General features: G+C 40.4%; 2 protein-coding genes across 2 annotated transcripts in view; one reads left to right on the forward strand and one right to left on the reverse strand.

Moving 5' to 3' along the window:
• The window catches only part of LOC144056210 (olfactory receptor class A-like protein 1), a 159504-nt gene that overhangs the window by 61628 nt on the left and 82418 nt on the right, over positions 1-15458 (forward strand). The gene's annotated exons all lie outside the window — the stretch shown is intronic.
• LOC144056209 (plexin-A2-like) overlaps positions 1-15458 on the reverse strand; it is a 104858-nt gene that overhangs the window by 34020 nt on the left and 55380 nt on the right. The window contains exons 8-13 of the mRNA XM_077572762.1: positions 12804-12900; positions 8967-9081; positions 7200-7400; positions 5917-6013; positions 3651-3850; positions 705-856 (exon numbers count right to left, since the gene is read on the reverse strand). Coding sequence (XP_077428888.1) covers positions 705-856; positions 3651-3850; positions 5917-6013; positions 7200-7400; positions 8967-9081; positions 12804-12900 — 862 coding nt within the window. The remainder of the gene's footprint in view (positions 1-704; positions 857-3650; positions 3851-5916; positions 6014-7199; positions 7401-8966; positions 9082-12803; positions 12901-15458) is intronic.

Here is a 15458-nt window from a genome sequence, read left to right on the forward strand (position 1 = left end):
GGGTATTATTTTTATATATATATTATATTTTTTACTGACAGACTGATTCATTCTTAATTTAAACTTTACTCGTCATACACGGCAGCTAGCGCGACAACACTTCCTGATCCACTATCAGCTGACTAATACTAACCAATCAGAAGCTAGAATACTTAAGATAAATGCAAGTGAATGACAGAGAGTTGCAGATTCGACACATCAATTTAAATACTTATACCAAAAAAAAATACCAAAATGTATGAACGTGTAAATAATAATTCTGGAAACGTAAATGTACATTTTAACAAATTCACTTAAAATGCTTGATCCTCAGGGTGTGGACCTTCACAAAGCGAGGCGTCTTTGTCGCTGGCCGTACCCAACGCTTCAAACATCATATGGTTAATCTCTGCTAAAGCAATTACTATCTCTTTTTTTGAAAACCTGACCGAAAATTATTGGTTCAAACATCCGAGTGTATTTCTCGTTTTTCTCGCAAATTTGCCATTTTATAAACTCGCAAATTTGCCATTTTTTAAAGTGGCAAATTTGCACGTTTTTTTTCTCAATATTGCCCCCACCCTCTTAAAACATATATTTGTACATTGCCCTAATACACAGGCGTAGAATGAAGATAATCCTGTTTAAGGAGCAAAAATTGTTTCCCCTACTGGCCGTTATCTAAAGAGCCGATTTCTGAACATATCGCAAAGCGGCTCCCTTACTGTTCGGCGGATATGTAGCCTTCCTCCTGCGGGACGCATTGCACTCCCGCCACTTGCACGTTGCCCTCCAATTCAGAGAAGGACAGCCCCAAATTCAGGCCCTGGATGGTAACCAGCGTGCCGCCCTCTTGAGGTCCAGCAACTGGGCTCACCTGTCGAATGAAAACAGAGACAATGTTACCTGATTTAGACAAATTCAATCAAGTTCGCAAATTAATACAATTGATGTCCCCCAAAAGTGTCTAGAATTGGCAATATTAATAAACCCTGTGGTTTATTCTACCACAAAATCTGATTCCAAAGCAACTACTATAACTAATATGTAGTCCTTCCTTTCCCATGTTCAAGTCAGCCCTCTCAGCTGGAACCTTTTTGGTGGCCTGCAGAGCAGATCGGCAGCAATGCCAAAGCGACACTTTCCAGTAGAACGCTGTACTCGATTCATTTCGCCGCGCATCTTTAAAAAAAAAACGCTATTAATGCAAGCGGGACATCAAAGGCCCGCAGCTCTTTGAAGTGCCAGCTTCTTCGGCATATGACCTGCTCACTGCCTTCACGAGAATACGGTCTGTGGCTGGCATTTGCTTCGTCATTACCCAAACTTTCATCCAGGTAAAATTTTATATATATATATATATATATATATATATATATATATATATAATTTTATTTCAGTTTATATTTATTTTTTGTATTAAATTTTTGAATTATATTTATTATATCTGTTTTTATTTATTTATAACAGTTTTATTCATTTATTTATTTTGTCATTTATTTATTTCTAATTTTGGCAGTGTTGGTCCTGCATATGCTACAACCATTACACTGGGAATTTGTTATTTATTTTTATCTGTGCAATACCAAATGGAGTGCAAGTGTTCTTGGAGATCCGCACGGTCACTGTTCCACTTAGCCCCCGATGCAAGTAGACGCTTAACAACGCAAATCTAGATTTTCACTCGATATGAAAGGCCTTTGCCTGGCAAGAGTGTAATTAAAATTTCTTTCAGGTGTCAGGGGTGCGTCACGCGGCTCCAATGAGCTCCGACAGTCATGTGAGCAGCTCTTAATATTTAATCATGAGTATGCTAATGCATATGCTCATGACACGCTGATCTTTATCGAGCATGATGTTTACCTTGTGCGCCGCCTTCCGCTACTGTGTTACCATGTAAAATTCATTGACTGGCACACAAAAGCCTGCAAGATATCGCAAAAAATTGTGTTTGTTCGGGCATTTATAGTATGTGCCTTTGCCTCTAACCGCTTTCAAACGGGCCAGCCAAACCGGATTCATCACAGGTTTTTCACTGCTTGCTGTTCTGTGTGTAAGGTAACAAGATGGGGAATGGTGGATTCAAGTTGACTTCAGAGGCCTGTCTGCAGCAGTACGTTATCAAAGTGTTAACACCAAACTGCTCAGGAGACTTTATGTTGTCTCCTAACCTAAGTGGATTATTAGACAGACAGGCAAAATGAAAAGGGGCTTTTCATACAGAGCCCAGAAAAAGTTATGTGCGTTTTCAAAATAGTGACACAGTATCCCGCAATTAAACATTTTTGTGACTTAATGATAAAATATTTGTAAGATCCTTTCAACACAACAGTAGGAAGTAGCATCCCATCTGTGTTACAAGTGGTGCTTTGAGACACGAGTTTGCTTCATTCAATGACTACGCTCGCAACTCAGAACACTTGTATGTCAAATGGTACTTCATTCATATAGCGCTTTTTCACGCCAGCATCAGGAGCAACCGGGGGTTCGGTATCTTGCTCAAGGATACTTTAACATGGTCATAATGGCATAGGATCGGACCCCCACAACCTCTGGATTGCGAGATGACCCCTCTACTCACTGAGCCCCAAAATCATATTTCCCCTTTGAATTAACTCTTTGACTGCCAAAAACGTTAAATAACGTTTAGTAAAATCCTATGGAGGAGTGCCAAAGACGTTAAAAAACGTTTGTTTCAAAACAGGTGAAACTAACCATTTTCTATTACTGAAAAACAGAAAAAAGTAGAAACAAACTTTTTTTTCTGATGGAAGATGAGAGTCCAATCTTTCATTTGGTAGTATGTGTGTTTCCATAGTCCAAACACATAATTTTCTGTGGACCTTGAAAGATCAGTCAAAAATGCTTAAATCGGCTGGCACCCATGGCATCCCTTTTCTGAAAACGTCTGGCAGTCAAAGAGTTAAACAAAAATGCCGTTTCAGCTTCCATAAAAGACCCAACAAAAATGCATTGTTTTTTTTTTTTTTTTTTTTAGGAAGGAGGAAAATAACACACTCCAATATTTCAATTCGTAAAAACGAGAAAGAATCAAATCCACCAAAATCGCTTTACACCACCTAAACTGTAATATATTTTTTGTTCACCAAATTGCGAGAGGTTCATTCAACCAGACTTGCACCCAAATGACAATGCGCCATTTTTTGCGCCTTTCTACGAATATAGTAGAGCTCACAATGTGTATTTGAATGTTTGACAGTAAGGCTGCGTGAGTAGCATCAAACAGCTTGAAGCCTCTTTTTCAAAGAATTGTTCACTATCTGCCAAACTGCTGCTTGTTGTGAAGTGAGCCGAGTTCATTGCCACCATACTGAGTTCATATCTAAAATATTTAATTGAATTAATTTGGCAGAAGGATAATGATAAACAGTGATTCCTAGAGGGCCTTCATACTGCCTGACACTTGTTCCCTATTAATACTCAATCAGGGATCCCCCGAGTTACATTCCAGACCCACATGCGAATGGTGCCAACAATCCGCGATATAGCGAGACCATGTACACAGTGTAGTGTATTTATTGTAGCACAGTGATAAGTGACGATTACTATCTAGCATACAAAAACGTTTTACTCGGAAATAATAACCAAGCATTTGATCCAGCCCCAAACACACGACCCCGCCAGCCAAGGGCCCAAATAGACAAACAGACCTCGGTGATGCGCGGGTTGGTGCACTTGACATTGGCGGCGGAGAGGTCGAGCCAGCGGCTGGCGTACGGCGAGACGGGCGGGCAGTGGCGCTTCATGGTGCACCTGCCCTCGCTGCTGCACCAGCCGCACTGGAACTTCTTCTCTGCCCGCAGGCACGTGCCGCAGCTGTCTCGCTGGGCGCTGCACTTGTACAGGTGCACTGTGGGGGGGGGGGGGGGACGCACATCCACATATTCTCACTTTTTAAAAAAGGGATTTGCCAAAAAAGGAGGGTCATAAAATATACTGCAATACAACAACAAAAATTGACTGACCACGCAAGACATTTCTAATTGCTAACGGTTCCACGGTGGCTGTTCGCACGGAAACTGTCGGAATCCAGTGTGACTATGTGTGACTACTGATTATGTCTCATTGTCCAATTATTTGCTTTAAATTTTCAATTAAATTGTCTCAAATGAAATAAAATGGCAAAACGTGAGGAGATAACATTCGTTAACGACATCCTCTGTTAACAGCTGTTAATCGGTTGGTCAGTTTGCTTTGGTTCGTTTAGTTCGTATGCCCTTGTTCATAGATACAATTATTTAATTTGGTTCATTGGCTTGTTAGTTATTTGGACAGGCTATTTAGTTGGCATGGTCTGGTTGGTTGGTTGGTTGGTATACCCTTGTTCATTGAGAAATTGCTTCAATTTGGTTCATTGGACGGGTTGGTTAGTTAGTTGGTTGGTTGGTTGATTAGTTGGTTTGTTAACAGATTAATGGGTATAATTTGGTACGTTGGTTTGTTAGTTATTTGGACATTTATTTATTTGCACACTTACTTGGTTGGTATGATTTGTTTGGTTAGTTGGGTTTGATTGGTTAGTTGGGTTGTCGGTTAATATTCCATAGTTTACAGATACATTGATTTAATTAGGTTTGCCGGCTTGTTAGTTATTTGGACAGTTATTTGCTTGGTTAGTTTGGTTGGGTTAGTTGGTTTGTCAATTACTATTGCCTAGTTAACATATACTGTAGGTTTAATTTGGTTTATTGGCTTTTTAGTTATTGGGACAGTTATTTGGTTGGCATGGTCATTGGCATGGCATTATTTGTTTGGTTAGTTTGGTTTTATTGGTTGGTTAGTTACAATCTATACATTTGGGTTCAGTATTTGCTCACTAAATTTGCATCATTTAGTATTTTAAAAAATGTTGGTATACAAAACACAGCATAATTGTTCAGCATTTACTTACATTACATTTGCTTCAAACCTGTTGATCACCTTTGTTTCTGTTGGAATTTGTTAAAAATCATCTGTAGATTGGTCACTCAAGATTTTTACCGGACATACTTGTAAAACCCAGGGATGTGATTTTTCCGCTAATTCGCGGAATTCCGCTTTTTTTTATCTCCCCCCCAAAAAAAAAAATTCCGATTTTTTTATTCGATTTTATTTTATTTTATTTTATTTATTTTTTTAGTAGTTCATTGTGTATGCACATGACTCCGACAGATAACATCTTCTGCTATAACAAAGACATTTGTGGTATGCTCTAATTAATATGAGTTACTTTTCATTTGGTCATGATACAATTATTTGTTCATGAAATTTGAACTCTTCAACATTATTTATGTGTTAACTTAGTAATCACATTAGTTAGATATGATGATATTCTCAGTGATAGTTTTTAAAAGCAAAGGCAGTCCAATGTTTTTGAATGTGACTGATTTTGAGTTGACTAAAACTGCCATTTTATATGGAATAGTTCAATATACATTGAAAAATTATGCTGTTGTTTTGTCTATTTCTTTGTCATGTGAGTGCATTGAAAGTACTTAAAAACACGGAAAACCCATGAGCTCCGCCTTGTCCCCCCACCAGGGCACTGCCCTGGACCTAGCTGGGTGCCAGCGGCCCCCAGACCCCCGGCTAAATTTTCAGATAATTTCACTTTGGTCAAATCACATCCCTGAAAACCTGTTGCCAATACGAGTTAATGCCAGTTGAAATTCATGACCGCGTCTGTCCTTGATTACGATAATGGCGAGGCAGCCATGATAGCCCAGGCAAACAAATGTGCAGCTCCATCTTTCACCCCTGGTGACACACTAATGACTGTCTGCTACTCGATAAGCGCTTATTGGTATTGCGAACTTTCCCTGCGAGCACTTTGGGGGGGCCTTGAGGCGCCCTTAGTGACCCATCCATCCCCACCATTGTGGATTGAGTCCCTCGCCCTCTAGGCTATGCTAGGCAGAGACGGATGGAGAAATGCACCTTTAATCTTCTCAGGATTGTCGATGATGAAATTGCCGTTCCACACAATGGCGAGCTCCACCGCCAGGTCGCTGATCTTCACGCCCTCGTACATGTACTGGAAAACAGTAGAGGGTTGTGAGTGGAGAGAGGACGGGAAGAGAGGATGAAAGGGCAGCGGCGAGACGAGAGGCTTTTTAACCATCTGTCATCATCCGCGTCAGAGGACGATGCCCTTTTCATGCATTGTCACAGACGACACGCCTCGCATTGTAATCGCGCAACAAAGAGGAGACATCTCGTATTCATCTGTCGCCTATCGCTCTGGTTTGGTGCTTCTGACACCCTCAGTTTACAAGACAAGGTCACAACCAATGGACACGGAAAAAGCAACATATTTATTTGCTTTCCATTTCCCACTCTTCACCCTCTAGCATTTTCCGTCTCCTCTTCCTTTACTGCCCTTCCTCTCTTCAAACCAAAACTACCAGACTAGAATAAATTTTATCACGTGCTGTGCTTCCTGTGTCCTTTTCAGTAGTTCTTTTTTTTTTTTTTTTATGGTTTTGTGTATTTGTTTATTTGTCTGGGGCTATGTACAGAAAACATAAAAGTCAAGAGTAGATTATAGCTTTGTAGCTAATCTGCAGTCCTTTTGATGGATAAGAAAGAAAGTGAAGAAAAGAGTGGAAACGTTAAAAATTAGGAATGGCAAACCATTGAAGCATCTATACCAGGTGTAAAAAGGCGGGGGAAAAAAAATGTAAAAAAATAATAATCATCATAATAAATTCACCTCTCTTAACTCATTTGCTCCCAAAAACATATAAAGACGTTCTATTTTAAATATTCCCATGGCCCCAAAAACGTATTTATACATTTTTTTTAAATATCTTTTTTTTATGCTAGAGCATACAGAAGGCTTTGATGCAGCCTTGAACTGAAGAGAAATCTTAAACCAATGGTAGTTATTACAAAAACGGCCAGCAGGTGGCAGCAGAGTATAAGAGATCAAAAAAAGATCTTTTCCCCAGTGTTTTAAACAGATTTGTGAATAATGATGAAACTTAGCTATATTCTAATACTAATTGCTGCAAAACAGAAATAGATAGAAATATTTTAGACTCTAATCTTTCTTTTGATAGGTTCCATGTTTTTATAGCAATAGAACACAATATTCTGTGGGCCTTGCAAAATCAGTCAAAATCCAATAAAACAGCCGGGAGCGAAGGGGGTTGCTTCAGTGAAAATGGTTAGGAGTGAATGAGGTAATAGTAAAACTTCACCCATAAAAAAAACCATACCGAGCTGTTCTGGCACTGCACGCTGGTGCTGTTGAAACGCAGCGCCGTGACGCGGTGGCCGACGCCCTGCACGTTCACCACACACTCGTAGCCTCGCTGGCCCGACTGCGGCTGCGGGAGATTGCGGGCCCTCAGTGTGATTGGTCGTACCTCGCCGGCCGGGATGAGGATTTGCCCGGAATGGAGGAGCTGGGGGCAGTCCTGAATAATAAAGAGAGGAGAAAAATCAAAATCAGGGATGTGATTTTTCCGCTAATTCGCGGAATTCCGCTTTTTTTTATCTCCCCCCCCCCCCCCCAAAAAAAAAAAAAAAATATATATATATTTTTTTTAGTAGTTCATCGTGTATGCACATGACTCCGACAGATAACATCTTCTGCTATAACAAAGACATTTGTGGTATGCTCTAATATGAGTTACTTTTTATTTGGTCATGATACAATTATTTGTTCATGAAATTTGAACTCTTCAACATTATTTATGTGTTAACTTAGTAATCACATTAGTTAGATATGATGATATTCTCAGTGATAGTTTTTAAAAGCAAAGACAGTCCAATGTTTTTGAATGTGACTGATTTTGAGTTGACTAAAACTGCCATTTTATATGGGATAGTTCAATATACATTGAAAATTTATGCTGTTGTTTTGTCTATTTCTTTGTCATGTGAGTGCATTGAAAGTACTTAAAAACACGGAAAACCCATGAGCTCCGGGGGGCGAAGCCCCCCGTGTCCCCCCACCAGGGCACTGCCCTGGACCTAGCTGGGTGCCAGCGGCCCCCAGACCCCCGGCTAAATTTTCAGATAATTTCACTTTAGTCAAATCACATCCCTGTCAAAATGGATCCCGTAGAAATATCGAATCAACCAAATTTTGAGGTAAATGTAAGTATCTAGCATTGCTTTTTTTGGGGCCACATATCTTCTTTAAACAGGCCAACCAAGCAAAATCCTGTGATGGAAATTGCCTTTTTTTAACCCCTGAAATTGGTTTACTATTCACACAGATTGGAATGAGCTGTTTGACTTGGTGCATTTCTCTCCATGTCGTCGGTAAATTGTTGGTTCTGCCTGCATCATTTCTGGAGTGTTTACATAACCATTTCTCCACAGGATATTAACAATCTGTCACTGTCATCTATCTCAACGTCTGCCCGTCATCATCTGTACTAATGCACACTTCAGTATGTCCCCCGGGGATTACAGCAGAAAATACATCTCTAATCCCAATAATACGCGTCCTGCTTGCAAGTTTTTACTGCTTAGTAAAGCCACGCTTAGATGCGAGCAGTTGTGTTTGTGAAATGTACGCGTTGTGGAATCTGTGTTTTTGGTTATATCAGGAAGTGGAGATACAGCCACTTAATAAGATATATCACCACAGTCAATCTAATATGGATTCAATACAACTGTATTCCGCCAAAAAATCTACAATGGATCCTTTTATTGGATCTCATTATACCCGAAAGCTCACCAATTTTTGCAAGCACGTGTATTCTGATGAAAATGTTTGTACTTTAGGGGTCCCATATGCAATCCAGCTCAGGCTACAGGTAACGACCAATCACGGCTCAGCTTCAGAAAACAGGTGGTGCTGTGATTGGTCGCTTTAAACCCTGAGCAACTGTGATGTCATTTTCACCCAACAGCAAGTGTCAAAATGGCTGCCGACCAGAGATGGATACAAACGGGTGGATTTGATTCAGTACGTTCACTTTGTCGCATTATTACATTTGAATGAATTACAACGCAAGTTTGTTTGGTACCTCTGAAGCGTTGACTCTCCCCTCCTGAAAGGAACAGCTGCTGGGGTCATGGGTGCACATGTTGCGATATTTACACCAGTGGCAGCGAAACGTGCTGTTTACGCAGGACAGACACCTGCGGGACAAAGTAGATTCATTAGTGTGTGCTGTGCAAATGACAGAGAAAGAAAGCGTGAATACAAATTTGTGTAAGAGCTACTTAATAGCAATAGATGGATTGATCGACAGACAGACAGACGATGGTGATACACAGCTGCTGAGGGACTAGATTGGGGAGAAAAAGGACGGTTTTCTTCCCGGCAAGACAACAAAGGCTTGGCTGTGCTGTAACTGAGCTTTCCTGCTTGTTCATTTGTCTAAATGAAATTTCATTCGCTATTACGCTCGCAGGGGGAAACATGTTTTTTGAAGCAAACAAACAATGAAATCGGATAAAATCCATCCGCAATGTGAAAGCCTGTAAGGGGAACAAACTCATTTGGGCAGCAATTCTGCATTTTTTTTTTCCTGATAGACTGTTTGTTTGGTTGTTTTTTCACTGGGGCAACCGGGGTCAAAAACGGGTAGCAAGCCTTCGGCCTGGGAGAACATTTGATCGAACCCACCATGTCATTCTAAGAAGTAAAACCTCGGGGCATATAAAAAACAAAAATCCCCAAAACATTAACCAACAAAAGATCATAATTACGTGTGTAACGATACATGTATTTATATTCACAATGTTCAGCATTGAACATTGTCTACGGTACGGCGGTGTACCGAGACGGGAAGTGTTAAAGCCTCGCACTCTTAGCGAGTAAACAAACACAGCGCAGCTCAGCTTCTGGCTAGCGGATGCCTTCATCAAACTAGTTAACTCATTTGAAACGGTGTCACGCATACGTCAATATTTTGTAGTACAACGAAAAAAAGTGCAACGGCAACTTCCAATAACATTTAAAAAGCCTCTTAGGGAAAAAAAACAAATATCGTTAGTGTTTTGATAGCACTGCAGAACCTTTCTGTTTCATTCATTAACAAAAACAATATTTAATATACAGTATTTACTTTGTTTAACTGTATACATTTTTTTTATAGCTTAGCCCAATGTCAGCTATCTTTAGGGTAATGCATATACAGTATGGCTGTGTTGCAGAATAACCCTATAACCAACGAGGAGGGGGCAACACATGTAGACAGACTGCTTCCTCTAGGCAGGAAATTAAGTGTAAAGGCATAAATTGGGCTTTCTACTGCCGCAGAATAAACAATGAGCAACATAAAGTGCATTGAATTTTATACAGATAAATGGCCTTTGCATTCATTTTAATGGGTAAGAGTGTTTTGAGTTACCAGCATAGTCAAGTAACAAATTAAAGCCATATCTCAAGACACCACTGTATTCATATTAAAAAAAAAAAAAAAAAAACAACCTCGCATAATAAACATGTTAAATTGTTGCATCAGCTTGGTCGGACGTAACAGTAATGGGTTTCCCCAGCGCAGTTATTACTCACGTCCCAGCCTTGGCAGCATAGCCATAACCATGACAACAAAAATGTGCTAACCTCAAAGAAGTAGGCTATCTTCACCCCGACCTTGATTGCTCGCCTCCCAATGCTTGTAAACCGCCACGTTACCATAAACCACATAGACAACACTTGCCGTCGTCATAATCAGACCCATACGGTTTGCTTTTAAGAGACATCAATTCCAGGAGAGGTGTTTGACTCCCACTTTGCTGAGTTCGACCTTGAAATATAATAAAAACTCCGGGGTGTGTGTGGGGTGTCCATAAAACCACAATCAGCTCTGCAATGCTGCAACTCCACACCACAAGCGCCAATAAACGTAGCCCCGTCTATTTATTGTATCATCATTAGCTGCCGAGAGGCCCAGTGTGGCGATGAAAGAATTTGAAATACGCTGTGTACGGACAGAAAATGTGTGGGAGGAAGTAAGAGGGAATATTTTTCTCCGTGTGTGGAGACGAGGTATTAATAGGCCGCAAGTGGCAGGTTGCCGCGGGATTATTAATGACGGGATGCTGCAGGTCAGGAGTGGCGTCGGACGTGAAATATTCATCACGGGGAGTTCGCAGGGGTCACCGTCACGCTAACGAAGGGCCGTGTATGTATGATGAGCTCCCCACTGCTCTCTCTAATGACTTAATTGGGTATACTTGCGTATTTATGTCGCAGTCAAAGAGCCCTTTAGCATCGGCGCTGTGCTCTCTGCCACTGCAGGCTAATTTCACGACGAACACTCTCATCAATCAAACGCAAGCTCCAGGAGTAACATTGCGTAGCCACGAATTCAGATATCATGAGCTTGTGGCTCAAGGTAATTTACCAAGCAAGGAAAATTCTGGAAATTGTATGCGCTAGTCTGTTGGTTCAAATCCCAAGTGGGTATACACCGGTGGCTTGAGTCTCCAGTTGAATTAGTTATGTAACTCAAAACACCTTAAATCATCTTTCCCCACTGAAATGAATGGAAATCCCATTAATCTGTTCCAGCCCGACATTCTGCTCCTTTTGAAGTGTGAAGTTTGAACCCATTATCAGTTTGCATGCTACAAAACAATGATGTCATGTAAACGACAAAAGGCAGACGGCACCAATCAAAGGTGCTCGAACCACTACCCAACTGCACTTAACTATATTCCTTAACTTGAGTGACTTCATGGACCGCACAAACCTTACCGTGAGGCCTGCCTGATTTCTAGCCGACAATCAGCAAAGAAATTGAAATCATATCCAAAAAGAGGAAGGCCAATGAAATATTTTATTATAATGAAATATAAAATTTTGGGGGGAAAAGTCACAAAAGGTCTTGTAAAGTTATCGATTCATCTTCCAGTGTTAAATTATAGTCTGAGTATTTCAAAGCGTGGCCTATGATTTTTATTTTTATTTTTGCCCAAGAATCCAAAAAAATTATTCCTACCCGAGACCCAAAGTAATACATTATGTATTGTCATAACCCCTCCATCCATTTTCTACTGCTTCCAGCAAAATCAAAAAGCCATTTTCTAAGAATACGTGCGCCTGCTTGACTATTAATAACTTTATAATAGCCCAATAAAAACGGTGACTTACAACCATTTTGCTTATTTCTGCCGCATTTTTAGCCATTTACTGCCGATTCACTACATTTAAGATAACATGGAGGGCAAAACCAATGCCAAGTATGTTTTCTACTATTCTAAAATGGCCTCCTTCCAAGAGTGATAATGCAGTTTATGCTCTCTCTCAATCTGACTCTAGGTTAACATTAATATCCTAAGATTTGTCTCTTGCAGAGCAGTGAAGTTCTTCGGTGCCATTTTTAATGCCAAATGCAGTCAGTCCCGTTAGCATAAAGGCTCCGAGCCAAGTCACTCCCCGTGTTTATTGTTTATTAGCATGGCAAAATGAGAACATTTGCGGGAAAAGGCCTCTTTTTATGACTGCATTGTTTCATCTGCCCTCCAGGTACCCGAGCACAGCTAACACTATCTCTTATCTTACGACAAACACAATTATCAAACGATCGTGCCTAGGGATTGGGTTACAAAGAATTATAAAATTTAGTCTAATGATTTTTTCTATTTAGGGACCTGAAACTATTGTGCTCATTTGCTCATCATCAATGACTGCATGGGTTTGTTTCTATTTAAATCTGTTAGACGGTAAGGCGGTTAAAATACCGAACAAACAGGCTGTGACAAATTAATCATGTTGACTCAAATGGAAGCTGACAGATTGATTTAGCTCAAGAGTTTATCTAAGCGCCTCATCTTAAGCAAGAATCAGTACATCAGTGCCCTAAATGAGGTTGTCTCCTCGCGGCAAACGCAGAGGTGTGCCGACTCACATGTGATGCGTGCTGCAGTTGTAGAACTTCACCTCCGTGCTTGCCACCATTTGACCCGTCTCTTTGGAGTTCAGCCTCAACTCCACACCGGCCCAGTCTGATAGAGAAGAGAGGTAGATGTCCAACAATTCAGTTTTTTTTTTTTGTCATGGTGGCATGAATAGAATACCGACATGGAATCGGATATCTTAAGTTAAAAAAAAATATAAATATTTAAAAAAAAAAAAGAGAGCAATGATGATGACATGTCAAATCGGTAAAATTACCGAATGAACAATACTGAGCTCTCAGAAAAAAAAAAAAGATATCTTCAGTTCGTAATCAAAATGTGCAGAGTATTCAGATGCATTTTGGATATCTGCCAATGAGAGTGCAGCAGGAAAAGCACAGACTGACCGTCAAACTCATCTTTACTTTTTTTTTTTTTTTGTAAATCCAATCACATGCTATCCGCTGAAAAACTCACCTTTGTGTTTTTCTTCTCTTTCGTAAAACGCCACAAGATGGCGCCAAATCGCATTTTACTAGGATAGTAGTAGTACTTTAGTCTCAACTATGCTGAAGTAAAATAGCTCACTTGAGACAAAATCTCTGCATATTGGAGTGAGCTAAGGTTAGCAGATTGTTAGCCGGAGAAATTGTATGAGTCGTCAGCATGCGCATGCACATTTGTGCTACGTTTTTGTAATTTATTTTTAAAAGAACAGCAACGTAGAAAAATCTACTTTTTGTAGCATTTAGCCTTGTCAAAATGCTAATTTCTCACCAAAAACATCACCGAAGTGGTATTTTCCTCCATTTCACCCCTCTATGAGAAATTCAAGGTCATTCTGCTCTCCAAGCACCAGCCCCTCCCAACCTGAGAAAACGAGCTGTTGAAACTTTTTTGACGTCATGACGTGCGGTGGTGGGGCCGGCGCCTCTGCGGACTAAACGCATGCCCACTTTCTCTTCTGAGACCTCCATGGAATAGTGACAAAAGTAGCCTTTATCAGTACACATTCTGTCCAAATGAATTCAAAGCGATTAATTATCCTTCACATTTGCAATGCCAAAGTGCAATGATAATTGGCTGTCTTAAAATCCCAGAAAGGCTTCTGGCTGACACTTGTTGCACGGTTGAAGCTAACTGAATGAATGGCGTAGTGGTTAGCGTGCTCGCCCTGTAAGCAGCAGGTCTTCAGTTCGTGACCCACTCAGGGTCGGCTCCTCCCCCCCCTTCTTTTCTTTCTTTCTTCCCTCTTCTCCCCTCCTCCTCCACTACGATTTCTTGCGGCAATGAGCTGTTTTGTTTTCAAATGCTTGTGTTGTTATTTACGTGCAATTTTTGGGTATTTGTGCATGCGGCTTGTTTCATGTTTCGTCAATGAACTCAACCACGACGTATCGGCTCCAAACCCTAATTGGACACTTGGACCTGCTGTGTCAATCCAGCCCAAAAATATGGAAAAATAGAGTCAAAGAGAGGTGAGGAGGAGGAGGAGGCCTGATAAAAAAAAAAAGGCTAAACGGGGAAAAAAAGAGGGGAGGTGGGCGAATGAGAAATAAAAATGTTCAGTACCTTTTTTTTAATCTCTCCACTATAAAGAGCCACCTGGCGTCTGCCTTTTCGTATTGCTGTAAGGTGAAAACTTGAGAGGATTACTGCACTCGGAGGACAAACTATTTGCATATTAAACAAAAAAAAATAATCAGCTCCGTCTTTTGTTCATGTCTCTCGTATTAATATCACGGTCGGGTATCGTGTCCCAACTTGGAACTGTGGATTCAGCAGGACTTTAACTTCAGCTTATCGACTCTAGACTCACAAACACACACACACAGGCACACGCTCCCGAGAGAACTGCAGTGAGCATTTTTACAATCCATTAAAGTTTGCTTTTACTTGTAATTACTTGACACACACACACACACAGTCAGTAGTTGGTTAAGCTTCTTCAAAAGCTGCAACATCACCACCTCAGAATGAAAGCGAACGCCATGAAGTGTTGATGTTACTGCACCTTTTAAAGGGCACATATTAGTTTGGTCTCCTGAGTGCCTTCATACCCATCAAGAGTCGATTTTTTGTGTGTGACACGTCTATTTCCGAAAATATGTCTGTGAGTGAGCTGTTCAGCTTTTTAGGGGAATTGTGATGTCGCAATTAGCTTCAACTAGCCAGTGGTGACTTGGCACAAACACCGTTCAATTGCAGTCTGGGCGCTGTGGGGTGAACACTTCCTGCTTGGTACCCAAGTACCCAACCATACGGCTCTACGGCTCTTAGCCTACCCTTCCCTCCTTATCCAACTGTCCAAAGCGGTTAACTCATTCACTGCCACTGAAGCCAAATTTTTTATATTTTTTTGTTTTTTTAAATCGTAAGTTAACGAGTGAAGTCACGCGATTAATTACAATAAATTTTAATCGCCTGACGCCCCTAATTTTTAATAATCTTTTCTTCTTTTTTTTTTTAAAGAAACAATAAAAAAAAAAAGATTAATACAAATTAGGGCCGTCAGGCGATTAGAATTTGTAATCGTAATTAATCGCATGACTTTAATAGTTAACTCACGATTAATCACAAATTTTATATCTGTTCTAAATGTACAATTAAACAATTCTAGGTTTTCATACTCTTGTTAACAAAAGTGCAAAAAAAAAGTTAAACTA

This window comes from Vanacampus margaritifer, chromosome 8, assembly GCF_051991255.1.
Source record: "Vanacampus margaritifer isolate UIUO_Vmar chromosome 8, RoL_Vmar_1.0, whole genome shotgun sequence".
Classification (NCBI taxonomy): Eukaryota; Metazoa; Chordata; class Actinopteri; order Syngnathiformes; family Syngnathidae; genus Vanacampus; species Vanacampus margaritifer.